This window comes from Capsicum annuum, chromosome 11, assembly GCF_002878395.1.
Source record: "Capsicum annuum cultivar UCD-10X-F1 chromosome 11, UCD10Xv1.1, whole genome shotgun sequence".
In the NCBI taxonomy this organism is placed as follows: domain Eukaryota; kingdom Viridiplantae; phylum Streptophyta; class Magnoliopsida; order Solanales; family Solanaceae; genus Capsicum; species Capsicum annuum.
The window spans coordinates 33,729,936-33,745,772 of record NC_061121.1 but is presented as its reverse complement, the minus strand read 5'-3'; the positions used below and the strand labels follow the sequence as shown (position 1 = coordinate 33,745,772).

Genomic DNA, 15,837 nt, shown 5'->3' with positions numbered 1-15,837 from the left:
ATTATAAATGAAGTTATTATTGTAATATTAACTTGAGATCGATGTAGAAACTCATAGACTTTAAATTTTGAATTTGCCTTAATGTCTAGACAAAATCCGAAGATCCACAACTGAATCATTTTTTTTTGTGTGTGTGATTTAAGTATATAATAGCGATATATATACTCAGTATAGTCTTACTGGGTCTGGGAAAATCATAGTTTATGCAGGTCTTACTCATGCCTCGTAAATGGAGACGTTGTTTCTAATAGACCCTTGACTCAAGAAAAAAATAATCCAAATCAGTTTAGAAAAAGAAGTAATGAGAAATAGCAGATAGTAACAAAAATTAAATAATAGAGAGTAACAGAACATTAACTACAACTAAATAATATGATAATCTGTAGTAAACTAAGATTACTGATGAGTTATTCTTGAACTCATTCCAGTAATTTGATGAACAGAGAAAACGTAAAATCAATGAGAGAGAGAAGAGAAGAGAGAAGAACAATGTAATCCATGCATTGAAAAATTAATCAAGTACAATGTAGAAGATGTGCTTATACATTTACTGACAAGCATTAATGACGCGATCCGAACGAGGGTCTTGTCGTAATGGGCGTCCCAAGTTCAACCGGGATCGGAGACCACCCCCGTTACTCAACCTAACCTTCAGCCGCCTGTTCAGAGTTGCTGAATTTCGAGCATGTAACAACATAGTGCAACAACTTACATGAAAACTCTGAGATAAGATCACAACCGTGACCGGCCCAATGGAGTCCAACCATCCTACCAACAATCCAACCATACCAAACCATTTTAAAACAAGGGCCATAAACCGGGCCATAACCAAAGATGTTTCAAAACATAATATAATTAATCCCAAAATGTAATAGGATAGATCAACCAACAATTTTGTCCAATGATGTCAGCCCCAGCTTATTCCAATGCCAAGGCTGATACCAATACCGATCCCACCCATTCCAACCCATAGAAGTATCACAAATCCTCTAACCAAAAGAGTAATAAAATTCGATTAGGACATGCCCCCAACCATAGCCAAAACCAATATCCAAAAATAAACCAAAATGTCTAAAAGTATCCATAACATGAAATGGAGCCTTCCAAAAGGATGGAAGCTTACCACTTCAGTCCAAATGTTTTTCCCGAGTCAATCACTACGTAGGAAGAGTAGAATGGCCGGTTCCTATATAGCGTGGGTATACAGCCTCCAGTAGACGCATTAACGGGTGAACGCTAGCATGATCTCAAGATAAGGATAAAATAATGCCATTTATAAAATAAAGTAAAATCATCCATATGCACACAACCATATATATATATATATATATATATATATATATGCCAGAACCAGATTTAGCATGCCTTTAAAATCTTTTACCTAGGTTGTGTAGCTTTGCCGTGCTAAACAACCCATGGGCTATATGGGTTCAGCTCCCCCTGCTGAAAGGGCCCTAGTGCATGTAGCCACACGACCAGGAAAGAAAACCTTGGGATGACTAGTACATTCCCAAAATACAGTGTGACATTATGCACACGGTCACCAAGATCAACCTCATATCGGCAAATATGAGTTTTCAGTTTTAGCCCTCCGGGACCTCCACCTTTCACAACTTTACTACATATCCCGCCATTATTGCCCAACTAAAACCAATTTCAAAATAACCAAATCATTAACCAATTATTAACCCAGACCATTGATATTGGTATCGTCATACCAATCCTTACTTGCAAATATCATCCATAGCAATCTTTTGTAGGTTTAAGGGGACTTTCAAGTGCCCTTTCTAATTACCATATTATATCACTTGGGGGATTTCATGTACCCCACAAGCATAACCATTTAGTCATTTACCTTTCTAAGCCATTTAAACCATGCAGAATTCTTTTACCAAGTTTTAAGACGTGCAAGAGTTTTATTAAAAGTAGTCAATGCAATGAACATATCTTTATAAGTATTTTGTTAAACACATTGGGGGCATAATATGACCAAAACCAATTTCAATTACCATTAAACCATTTCCATGCAATCCAATTATCAAAAACCACTATTAATGCATATAAAACATAATTAAAACCATGAAAAACCATAATCAACCATTTAACATCAAAACCCCTAATTCATTTTTGAAAACCAAAATCATATAATTAATGAAGTTATGAAAACATTCATAAAAACCATGCCTTTAGATAAAATTAACAATGAGGGATGAGAACATGCCTTAAGCCAAGACGGTGATGGAAAGAAATCACCAAGACAAGCCCCAAATCAATTCTTTAGTTGAAACCCTAGCTTCTCTTGCCCAAAAGCTTTTGAGAGAATTTTACAGTGTTTAGAAGAATTTATAAGTGTTACTAAATGGAATAATAAGTTAAATAACCTCCCAAGTAGGTTAGAAGTCATGGTACCTTATTAGAATAAGTGAAAAAATGTCTAGAATACCCCTACTTAAGTTGCACCAAAATCCCGTCATAGGAGTACGACTGACCCACACGAGTCATACCTTACGAGTGGTACCCTTCACTCATACCTGAGACTTAACTTTTGGATCCAACACTGTCCAACATATGACTCATCCAACCAAGTCGTATCCAAAGCATATGATTTGTACCCTTCATCCGTACCCCTGACAGATTTAAACCTAAAGAAGATTTATATATGCCCACCATACGAGTCCTAGATACAACTCGTACCCTGAATTATGGCTCATGGTAAGCCACCCATACTCAGATCCAACCTAAGTAACCAAGTCTAAGATTAAGTTAAGTAACCAAATGACCCATAACCACCAATACGACTCGTACCCCTAAGTCGTATCCATTCCAGTAACCAAAATCCATCCCACCAACCAACACTGGTCAACATACAACTGGACCATACCATTCGTACCCCAACATACGGTTCATACCCTCGATCCATATTTAGTTCAGAGACCAGAATTTTAAGAAATTTTTTAAGGTACAGAAACCAAGGTATTTCACTTAATCAGTGTAGATGATCGAGTTGTTAAATAACTAACTATAACTAAATCAGCTATTCTAACTATTTTAACTAACATTAGGAACAAGTAAAAAGATCATATTGCCTCTGCTTTCTTATCTACTTTAACACCCCCACCCTACCTCCACCCCCTCAAGTTATGAGCCATAAAAGATGTTAAGCACTCCTAATTTGGACATAAGATATTGATGCTGAGCTTTAGTTAGGCCTTTTTTTAGAATGTCAATTAGTTGTTCTTAAGTTGACAGGTATCGAGGCTGCATTTTTCCTAGTTGAATTTTTTTCCTAATAAAGTGACACTCTATTTCTATATGCTTTTTTATTTCATGAAATATTGAATCTGAGGCTATTTGAATAGTTTATTTATTGTTACAAAAAACTTGAATAGGCAATGCCACCTTTACTTCAAGTTCTTCTAACAGACCAAGTAATCAAGTCAATTTCGAAGCAGTAAAGGTCATGCATCTGTATTCTGCTTCTGCATACCTTTTAAATATAGTAGTTTGTTTTTTCATTTCTCAAGAAACAAGAGAGTGTCCAAACTTGATCAAAGAACTTGAAACAAACCATCTTGAGTGAACACAGCTTGCCCAGTCGGCATTATAATAAGCAGTCACATTTTCGATAGTCTTGTTTAAGATCAAATCTCCTCGTCTAATTTAAGTCTTGATGTACCTAGCTATTCTTAAAGTTGCTTCTACGTGTGGCATTTTTGGCTATTGGAGATATTGGCTAAATGTTTGCAAACTAAATGTAATATCAAGTTTAGTGACAGTTAGATAAAATAGCTTGCCTACCAATCTTTGATAAGAGCATATCTCTACTAGTGGAGGATCTTTTGTACTATCTTTGCTGAAGTGTTCATCATATTATCTTATTTTCAACTTTACATTTGTATTTACAAGGGTGTGAGTTATTTTAGCTGCTGATAATCCAAGTTCTGAGATAGGCTTCAGTGAATATTTTCTTTGATGTATAAGTATACCTTGCTTTGATCTTGAAAATTCCATTCCAAGGAAATATCTAACTTCTCCTAGGTCCTTCATCTTAAACACCTATTTCAGTGATAGTTTTACTTTCTCAATCAAGCTTAGGTTATCCCTTGTAACCAACATATCATCCACATATACTAGGATGATGATAGTTTCTTTTCTATTTTTTAGTAAACAAATAGTGATCATATTGACTTTGCCTGACCTTGAGCAAAACCGAGGTTTCTGTTAGTTTTGCATTCCATTGCCTAAGAGCCTCATTTAGTCCATATAGGAATTTGGTAAGTCTGCATACTTGTTATTCCCCCTGACTTACAAATCCATGAGAAAAGTTTGTATATCTCATCATATAAATCTATTTGAAGAAATGCATTATGTACAATATTTGATGGATATACCACTGATGACAGACTGCAATAGTAATGTTGCTCTTACTTTCATCATCTTAGCCACAACAGACCTCTTGATAGTCAATTTCTTGTTCACTATAGCTTTTAGCCATTAATCTTGCCTCAAACCTTTATTTCCTCAAAAGCTTTATACTTGATCTTGTATATCCATTTCCTCCCTATAGGTCTTTTCCATTTAGGCAGTAAAGCTAACGCCCAAGTGTTGTTACTTTGTAATGCTGGGATTTCTTCTTGTATAGCCTATATCCACTTAGGATCCTTTATAACTTCTGAGTAATTCTTAAGTTTTGTATCACAAAGAATGCGGACCAGTAAGCTTGATAAGCATATGAAACATTATCATAGGAAATATAGTTTGATATAGCATATGGATTGTTTCAATATGGTTAATGAGATAGAGTCCTTTAGCTACATAGGTGAATGAGTTATTCTAATTGATATTCTTGATGGACCAATTAGTCTAGATCTTGTTATATTTTGGAAAATCATCACTACGGGTTCTGCTATTGATTAGAAAATAAAAGGTTGAGCTACTGGTGAGTGATTTACACCTGCAGAGGTATCACTTGAATCAGTTCTTTCTGAGAGGTAAAAGAGATTGCAATCTTTTCTAAAGGTACTTCAGTGTGTTTTAACATATGGAAAGTGACCTCAATTGTTTTAAAAGGAAACTCAAATTCACTATTTACAAAAAAACACTTAGTGGCAAGATCATACAATATATATCCCTTTTGAACCTTAGAAGAACCCATGAACACATCTTTCTTTGTTCTAGACTGTAGTTTGTTATTTTGTTGTACTATTTAGCAAAACACAGACACCTAGAACTCTCAAGAACTTAAAGAGGTCTTTCTATTGTGTAGTTTCTCATAAGGAAACATGCCTATAACTGACGAGGACAGCCTGTCGATGATGTAGACAACTGTCAAAGTACAATGCCCCAAAAACTTATAATGCCCCAAGAGTACACCCTGGGGGTCACACGATGCTTATGACCCCGAAGGACCACAAGATAACCCATGACTGGTACCTATTGTGAGCACTAAATAATAATAATACTGAAATAATATGGAAGTTAGGTTGAAATTCCATAAGGTTCATAATCTGAATATTGATAAATATAGCAACTGATAATAACATCTGAAAAAACTAAAAACTGTCTGAACTAGTCTAGTTTGAAAAACCTCTAACTGAACTGTCTGCATGTGGAGTTGATGAGAAAAACTCCCAACTAACTCCAACTAATAAAATACTGAATCTACTACAATACTGAAATAAAAGAATATCCTCAACATATGAGGACTCACTACTAAATCTGCTGCTGCTAACTAAATCAGGCTACGCGTGGTCAGGAACCTGGGCATCCAAACTTATGATATGAGACATCATAGCACAAAAAATGAGTATGCAATCAGTACGTAGAAATGTACTTGTATGCTAGATGAGGTAAGGATAAAATGCAAGTGTTCATATGCATGAACAGTAACTGACTAAATTATATGAATATAACTGAATGAGATGTACATAGATAACTGAAGCTTTTGTAAACACTGAATATGCAATACTTTGCATATACATATATGTAAGAGTTATACTGAAATTGAGTACTGAGTTCTGATAACTGAGTAGCTGATATCTGAGATTTCTGATAACTAAATTACTGATAACTGGGTGACTGCTACTGATAGTCCTAACTCTGTAAATCTGAACTAAGTTCTATACTGAAGGCTAAAACTGAAACCGTGAGAGGTAATCATCTAACCGATATGCCCCTCTCTGAACTGATTGGGGTCCAACTTGTAACCCCAGTTGAAAGGGTGTTAGTATCGTGCCACGGGTGCAGATACTGGCTATGTGGATCCACTGAAATATCGTCTCGAAGGACTAAGGGTCACCCTCTACTAAAAGGTTCCCTGATGAGAACGGTATTACTCTCAAATGGCAGGTAAACACCTTATCAACCCTCAACTAGAAGGTTGATATCTCAACCTACGCTGGCTACGTAGTTCTGGAACGCAAGGACTGCTACTAAGGATCATACCCTCTACTGACAGGTGAGTCCCCATCCTTAGGTTCTCTAGGTGCTGAATCCTACTCCCAACTAAATGACACTGATTATTAAACTGAACTGAACTAGACTGAGTTTCACTGACTTCTATAACTGACTGAGTACTATTGTTTGTGACATTATTGAGAATATTTTATAGCTACTGTGATCTATATAAACAGCTATATTTTTTGAGTATTGAATACCCCCAGGACTCGATAGTATCAATAGTAAGACATGGCACTATCTTGAAAGTGCACTAGCTAGTCACTTAGTCATGATTTATTCATTGAGACATTTTGTCAAACACTGTCAAGACATAAACTCGTACATGAATGGGAACACATGCTAATATGTCATGATTGCACTATTCAATTCACATAGGCATTCTAACAAACACTTGGGTAACATGGTTATTTCACATAATAATAAACATATATATAAATATCATGGCTACAATATTCAAATTGTAATTTTAAGCATTTAACATGAGAATCACATAATTCATCACGCATGCTATCTTAATTTCATGAAACTTGTAATTAATCATGGACTGAAGACCACATAACAATACACACATGAACACAATTCAACTAAAATATGAAATTCATGGAATATCAATCTTGTATTTTGAAAAAGGATTCTTGGGCCCCATGGGTGGTAAGGACCTATGGATGAACATCTAACATACTTGAAAAATTAACTTCTTAAAGATTTTTGGTAGTGTTCTTAAGATTTAACCTTGATTCTTAAAGGCTAAAGTTTTGCTAATAGAGAGAATGCTCTTGATTTTGGGGAAAATTGAGTAAATGATGATCTAATTAGGTTATTAGGGGTTAATTAACGTTTTTAGACTGAATAAGGTCGTGGAAAATACTAAATTGACCCTAGAAAAAATAAAAATTCATGTCATTAGATCCCCAATTTTGACTTTCACCGCGACACGGTGAGCCACCAAAAGTCCAGCTGAAGCTGTTTAAAACAGAAAATTACGAAAATAGATCTTGGCGTGATGTGGCGCTATCGCGTTGCGCCACTGAAAATTGACAATTCTGAAATGGTAGCTTGATGCGACGTGGTGCAATCGTGGTGCCTCACTGGAAAATGATAATTGAGAAATGGCACTATGGCGCGATGCGCCGTTATCATGTTGACACGCTGAAAAATGATGATTAGGACCTAGAACTTCATCGCGATGAGGTGATACTAAATTTCATATACCGTTTTACTAAATTTGTCATAACTTCTCACCTGAATATCGGATTTGGGCAAAATTTATATCATTGGAAAGCTGGCTGAATTTTTTACTCAATGATAGGTTTTTAGCTGGAAAATTCTAAGTATTTTTTGAAAGTATATATAGGAATTCTCACATACTAAGAGCCAAACTAAGCTAGAAAAATATGCGATATTACAATATCTCCTCCTTGAGAACATTCGTCCCCGAATGAGACTGATTAAGCTGAGAAATACTGATAGACTGAGTTTATATACTAAGCCTACACAACTGAAGCATGATTACATGACTAAAACTACTGATAAACTGAGTTTTCACACTGAAATATGATTACATGGCCAAACTGATTCATGAATATATGACTATCATGAGAATGATATACAATAGTAACTGATACTAAGTTTGTAACTGTAACTGAGCATGGAACTGGGTAAATCTAAGAAAGACAGTTACCTCAAGCCAAGTCTAATTTTGTGGAGAAGAGGTGAGGATACTTGGTCCACATATCTGCTTCTGCTTCCCAAGTAGCTCCGTCGACGGACTGGTTCCGCCAAATAACTTTGACCAAGAGAACTTCTTTGTTGCTCTATCACAAATCTGATGATCAAGGATTTTACTGGGACCTCTTTAAAAGAAAGATCATTCTGAATACTTACACTTTCTATGGGGACTACAACTGTTGGGTCACCAATGCATTTCTTTAGCAAGGAGACGTGGAATACTGGGTGTACTGAACTTAAGTCTAAAGATAACTCAAGCTTGTAAGCTACCTTTTTAAAACGATTTAGAATTTTGAAATGAATGACATATCGGGTGACTGAGCTTACCCTTTTTGTGAACCTCTTTACTCCCTTCGTGGTAGAGATCTTTAGATACACAAAATCACCAATCTCAAACTCGAGATCTTTTCTTCTCACATCTGCATATGATTTCTGTCGGCTCTGTGCTGCCTTAAGCCTCTCCCTGATCAACTGAACCTTCTCTAAAAATACTAAGTCAGGCTCTGCCAATGCAGTCTTGCCTACCTTAAATCAACCAACGGGAGACCTACATCTCCTCTCATAAAGTACCTCAAATGGGGCCATCTGAATACTGGAATGATAACTGTTATTGTATGCAAATTAAATCAAATGCAAGTGGTCATCCCAACTACCTTTAAAAACTACAACGCACGCCCTTAAACATATCTTCTAGAGTGTGAATGGTCCTTTCTTCTTGACTATCTACCTGAGGGTGAAAAACTGTACTGAGGTAAACTTAGGTACCAAGACCTTTTTGGAAGGTTTTCCAAAAATGAGTGATAAGCTGGATACCTCTATCTGAAATGATAGATAGCAAAACACCGTGCAACCTAATCAACTCTCTGAGATATAAGGATATAAAATTTATAGATTTTGCCGCAAGTTGATTAAGCAGATAGAGTCCCTCCTCATATATATCAATCTCCTTGACCTTCTCACTTGAGAGATGCTGAAAGATGCTAAAATTAGAAAAAAAAATAGAATTGAATAATATAGATCCCTAGTGGCTTGTGAAATAGATAGCAAATTATATTTGAACTGAGGTAAAACCAACACATTTTATAGTATAATTCTAGGTGATTAAAATTAGAACCAGTGTGAGTTAACCCAATATTTATTTTCATTAGGCAAGTAGACTTCCTTTTGAAATGTATTTTTACTGATTGATGTTTTATATAGTAGTTCGATATCCGACACCATGTAATTTATTGCACCAGTATCTATGATCCATTTACTGGACACTACTAGAGACTACTAAAGCACTAGATATACCTGTACCATTACCACTTGTCAGGCTATCTTATGATCCTAATCCTTGTGTACTATAATTTGAACCTTATGTATTAACAGACAAACAAGTATTCTTGCTTAGAATTTTGATCACATTGCTTTTTTTTAAACACACAAGCACCGAGTGCATTCCCATTAGTCAACTGTGGCATTATTTTCCTATTCCAAGGCTTGGTATAGACCAGTGACATCTGTTGAGATCTCATTCTCAAACCCTTGAGTAGTTACAATTAAAAAGCCTTGATAAGCACTTCTATTACCCATAACAACATAGGAGGAAGACATCCCAGACTCTAATTTCTTTTTCTGAGATTAGGAGGATAATCAACCAGCTTTCAATAGTTTTCTTTGACACGTCCTTTAATCTTAAAATAGTCACATTAAATACTGTAATCTTTTCTAAGGTTCTGATAGTTCATTATTACTCACATAACAGTGTCTTCATAGTGACTTTGAGGAGCAATTCCTAACAAACTAGTAGATAAGGAGGCAATAACCTTCTGTCCCCTATTATCAATAACCTTCTGTCCCCTATTATTGACATGTAAATTTTTATGGCCCACATAATTAATTTATTTATTGATTTAATAATTATTGAATAAGTTAAATCCTAAACCTGTATGGGGAAGTTACCTAGTAGAATTAAATTACTGACTAATCTGTTAGTAGGATAATTACTGATTCCTAATAGGATAATTACTAACTGTTAGTGGATAATTATTGTATCCACTATTCACGTTGATGGTACGTGAAAACATAACTGACTATTCCCTATTATAAAAGGGGTCCTCTCTCTGCCAAAAGAAGAATAAGCTCTATCATATTTTATTTTGTAAAGTAAGGCCAAGAGAGAGAAACAATATTTCTGTTCTGTGCTTCCGCTAAATCTCGGTCAAGAAAAGCTATGGATTCTGGTATGTTTCTTGACTGATCCTTATACTTGTTATAGAATGGGATGTGAAAATTATTAAGTTCTACATTCCTAAATAATTGATAGGATTATTTATATTAGATTGTTTAATTTATATAATCCTGTATTGCTTACATGTGGTATCAGAGAGCAAGGTTTAGGAACTAATGATTTTCCATTATAATTAAGGTTTTCTATTAATTTTATGAATCCTAATTATGAAATTTAGGGATTTAAATCTATTTTTATTTTAAAATTTGAATGACTGCTTTATTCGAACACTTAACATTAAGTACTGTTATTTAACTATATGGAGAATTCCGTTAACATCATTATTCTATGGAATTCCGGTGGCATTCCCCTCAATAGAATCCATATGCCCTATTACGTATAGTAGTGATTATTATGTTGAATGGATTAAAATGAAAAAAAAAAAGATTTTACAGAAGTTGGACTTTGAATAACTAATTAATGCTATGCTACTATTCTGATAGTATATTTTAGTACAATGCACAAATATTACAGTTGTTGTTATTTGTGGTTATTTCTGATAGTATAGTATCCACTGCGGTTAACTCTTTATGGTTATTTTAGGTCAATGCACAAATTTTACATTTCAATTTGATCTTTGTTATTTTAAATATTACAGAAATAACTCCTTGTAGTTAGATTGTAGTATTCGATAATAAAATTTATTGTTTTGGAGTTATATATATAAGATTCGTTAATCACCAAAGTGGTCGAATCTTTATAAAATTAATTCCAAAATAAAGGATAAAGTTTAAATTAATTACCCATTAATCTTGATGTTTATAACTGATCTAACAATTATAGATAAATTAAAAATTTTGGTTATAAGACATTTGTGGATCACCCAAAGGTTGATTGTTTGTTCGTATGACCAATAAATATTAAGTAGATAATTTTGATGTATCGTTAATTTTATTTATTTATTCAAAGATAATAAATATTATTAATTGATGCATTAATTATTATCGATTTATGTTAAATACATTTTTAAGCATCATCATGTTTAAAGTGTATGTTGATGTTTTGCCCAAAGGAGAACATCAATATACATTTAAGTAAATTATCTCTGAATTTGATAATGTGTTTAACTCGTAACTCAAAGTATTAACAAATGAGCATGTTCTACTTGTAGCACTTGCCCTTTCATTCGTACTCTGCCTTTGTTACGACTTTTAATGGACTCAACTTTTCAGATTGGTGCGAACAGATCAAATTCCATCTTGGGGTTTTAGATCTTGATGTTACACTTTACTCTGAGAAGCCAACTGCTATTACTGAAGCTAGCAGTGATGAAGAAAAGTCCTATTATAAGCACTGGGATCGGTCTAACAGATTAGGCCTAATGTTCATTCGAATGAATATTGCGGGCAATATTAAGACTACTCTTCCCAAAACTGACAGTGCAAAAGAACTTCTAAAACTTGTGGAAGAGTCTTCCCAAACTGCTGATAAGTCTCTTGCTGGGACACTAATGGGTACTTTGACCACCATGAAGTTTGATGGTTCACGTACTATGCATGAGCATGTCATTGAAATGACAAACATAGCAACAAGACTTAAGTCATTGGGAATGGAAGTGAAACAAAATTTTCTTGTGTAGTTCATCATCAACTCAATACCGTTTGAGTATGGTCCTTTCCAAATGAGCTACAACACCATGAAAGACAAATGAAATGTGCATGAATCGCATGGTATGTTGGTTTAATAGGAAATGAGGCTAAAAAATCAAGAAACCCACTCCATTAATTATGTAAATCATCAAGGAGCTGAAAAGAAAAGAAAGAAGCATGGTAAGGGACAACAGAAGCAAATTAATGTCAATGAGTCCTCATCTCAAGTAATTAAGAAAGGAAACAAAAATGGAAAGTGTCTTTTCTGTGGAAAATCTGGACATTTTTAGAAAGATTGCCTGAAACGTAAGGCATGGTTTGGGAAGAAAGGTAAGCCTTGTGATTTTATATGTCTCGAATCAAATTTAACTGAAGTTCCTTATAATACTTGGTGGATTGACTTTGTTTGTACTGTTCATGTTTCTAATACTATGCAGGAATTCCTTACAATTCAAACCATAAACAAGAATAAAAAATTTATTTACATGGAGAATAGAGTGAAGGCTCCAGTTGAAGCTGTCGGGACTTATCGTCTGAGACTTATCGTCTGATTCTCGATACTGAGCATCACTTAGATTTAGTTGAAACTTATTATGTTCCTTCTCTTTCAAGAAATTTAGTTTCATTGTCTAAGTTGGATAGGACTGGATATTCCTTTAATTTTGGTAATGGATGTTTTAGTTTGTTTAAGAATAATTATCTCATTGGTACTGGTACTCTTTGTGATAATTTACACAAATTGAATCTTGATAATCTGTTTGTCGAAACACTCTTAAATCTGCATCATAATATTGGAATCAAACGAATTTTGGTGAATGAACAATCTACTTACTTGTGGCATAAACTTTTAGGTTATATATCTAAAGAAAGGCTAGAAAGATTAATTAAAAATGAAATTCTTTCAGATTTAGATTTTGCTGACCTTAATATTTGTGTTGATTGTATTAAAGGAAAATAAACAAAACACACAAAGAAAGGAGCCACAAGAAGTACACAGCTTCTTGAAATTATACACACTGATATATGTGGTCCTTTTGATATCACATCTTTCAATAAAGAAAAATATTTTATTACTTTTATTGATGACTTTTCACGTTATGTATATATCTATTTGTTGCATGAAAAATCTCAAGCGATTAATGCCTTAGAGGTATTTATTACTGAGGTTGAAAGACAATTAGATAGAAAGGTGAAAATAATCAGATCTGATAGAGATGGTGAATATTATGTAAGATATGATGAAAGTGGACAACACCCAGGTCCATTTGCTAAATTCCTCGAAAAGCATGACATATGTGCTCAATACACAATGCCTGGCACACCACAATAAAATGGTGTGGCAGAAAGGCATAATCATACGTTAATGGATATGGTTAAGAGTATGATAAGTAATTCATCTTTACCTTCTTCATTATGGATGTATGCTTTAAGGACTGCCGTTTACTTGCTAAATAGGGTTCCTAGTAAAGCAGTTCCAAAGACACCTTTTGAACTGTAGACTGGTAGGAAACCTAGTTTGAGGCACCTGCATGTTTGGGGTTGCCCGGCAGAAGTTAGAATATACAATCCACAAGAAAAGAAACTGGATTCAAGAACAATCAGTGGATTCTTCATTGGTTATCCAGAAAAATCAAAGGGTTATAGATTTTACTATCCTAATCATAGTACAAGAATAGTTGAAACTAGAAACGCTAGATTCATTGAGAATGGTGAAGTTAGCGGGAGTGAAGAACTAAGTAATGTAGAAATTAAAGAAGTTAGGATGAAAATTCCTCTATCCTGTACTTCTTTTAAATTTATTGTTCTTGAAGCTGTTGCACAGCAAAGTAATCAACAAGAACAACAAATTAATGCTCCTACTAATGAAGCCATAATTGATGAACTTGTAGTAAATGAACCACAAGAAGTAGCATAAAAAAGATCTCAAAGACAAAGAAGATCTGCTATTTCTGATGATTATTTGGTATATCTACATGAGTCAGAAACTAACTTGGGAATTGATGATAATCCAGTTTCATTTTCATAAGCCATTGAAAGCAACAATTTTGATAAATGGATAAATGCTATGAAAGATGAGTTAAAATCTATGAAACAAAATGAAGTTTGGGACCTTGTTGAATTACCCGAAGGTTGCAAAAGAGTTGGGCGTAAATGGGTCTTTAAGACCAAATGCGACTCAACTGGAAACATCGAATGTCACAAGGCCAAACTTGTTGCCAAAGGTTTCACTCAAAAGGATGACATTGATTATAAAGAGACGTTTTCACCTGTCTCTAGAAAAGATTCACTCAGAATTATAATGGCCTTGGTATCTCATTATGACTTAGAGCTACATCAAATGGATGTGAAAACAGCCTTTCTGAATGGAAATTTAGAGGTAGAAGTTTATATGAATCAACCTGAGGGGTTTTCTATTAAAGAAAAGGAACACATGGTGTGTAAACTTAAGAATTTAATATACGGACTTAAACAAGCTTCCCGACAATGGTATCTTAAGTTTAATGAAACTATTGTCATCTTTGGATTTAAAGAAAACACTGTTGCTTGGTGTATATATCTGAAGGTCAGTAGGAGTAAGTTTATTATGTTAGTCTTGTATGTTGATGACATCTTGCTTGCTACTAATGATCTTGGTTTATTGCATGATACTAAGAAATATCTATCTAACAACTTTGAAATGAAAGATATGGGCGAGGCATCCTATGTGATTGGAATAGAAATATTTTGAGATAGATCACAAGGATTGTTGGGATTATCTCAGAAAACCTATATTAATAAAGTATTAGAGAGATTTAGAATGGAAAAATGCTCATCAAGTTCCGTTCTAATTAAGGAAGGAGATAAGTTTAATCTCAATCAATATCCAAAGAATGACTTGAAATGAAAGCAAATGAAAGATATTCCTTATTCATCAATAGTTAGGAGTCTTATGTATGCCCAAACATGTATAAGACCAGACATCAGTTTTGCTGTTGGAATACTGGGTCGATATCAAAGTAATCCTGGAATGGATCACTGGAAGGCTGCAAAGAAAGTGTTGCGATACTTACTAGGAATGAAAAATCATATGCTCACTTATAAAAGGTTTGATCATCTAGATGTGGTTGGATATTCAGATTCAGATTATGCTGGTTGTGTGGATACAAGAAAATCCACATTTGGATATTTGTTTTTGTTAGCTGAAGGAGCAATATCATGGAAGAGTGCGAAGCAGTCTGTTATAGTTGCATCCACTATGGAAGCTGAGTTTGTGGCATGCTTTGAGGCCACAGTCCAGGCTAATTAGCTGTGAAATTTTATTTCAGAACTTGGATTAGTCGACAATATAGCCAGGTCATTGAAAATTTATTGTGATAATACTGTCGCAGTTTTCTTCTCTAAGAACGATAAGTATTCGAAACGTGCTAAGCATATGGAATTGAAATACTTTTCGGTTAAAGAAGAAGTCCAGAAACATAAAGTGTCAATTGAACATATTAGCACCAAGCTTATGATTGCTAATCCTTTGACAAAAGGATTACCGCCCAAAACATTTGTTGAACATGTTGAAAGAATGAGTCTTATTAATAACAATGAATGATTTTATGTAAAGTCTTTATTATGTTTATGTAATTGACACTTTGAGCTCAAATTATATATGTTTCTGTTGTTACCTATTTTCTCCTGTATACATAATATTGTGAATAATGATAACAGGTTTTGACTTAGATAAAGTATTCTAAGTATTATTGTTGGACCCATTATATATTTGAAAGGTTATGTTAGATAATACACTAATATTGTAGTACA

General features: G+C 34.3%; 2 protein-coding genes across 2 annotated transcripts; both read left to right on the top strand.

Annotated features, from left to right (window-relative positions):
- Nucleotides 1-10,402: 10,402 nt before the first annotated feature.
- LOC107846555 lies at nt 10,403-13,963 on the top strand. Its single transcript, XM_016690913.2, has 3 exons — nt 10,403-10,412; nt 11,632-11,913; nt 13,860-13,963. The coding sequence occupies exons 1-3, from the start codon at nt 10,403-10,405 to the stop codon at nt 13,961-13,963; spliced, it is 396 nt and encodes a 131-aa protein (XP_016546399.2).
- A 975-nt stretch (nt 13,964-14,938) lies between these two features.
- On the top strand, nt 14,939-15,334 carry LOC124888819 (secreted RxLR effector protein 161-like). Its single transcript, XM_047400106.1, has one exon. The coding sequence runs from the start codon at nt 14,939-14,941 to the stop codon at nt 15,332-15,334; it is 396 nt and encodes a 131-aa protein (XP_047256062.1).
- Nucleotides 15,335-15,837: the final 503 nt, after the last annotated feature.

Bases quoted from the DNA above. Each gene is read 5' to 3' on its own strand.
- LOC124888819 (XM_047400106.1), top strand. From the start codon at position 14,939: ATGAAAGATATTCCTTATTCATCAATAGTTAGGAGTCTTATGTATGCC.
- LOC107846555 (XM_016690913.2), top strand. The intron at 11,914-13,859 runs GTACTTTGACCA...TTGTTCTTGAAG, and splicing joins TCTTGCTGGGACACTAATGG to CTGTTGCACAGCAAAGTAAT.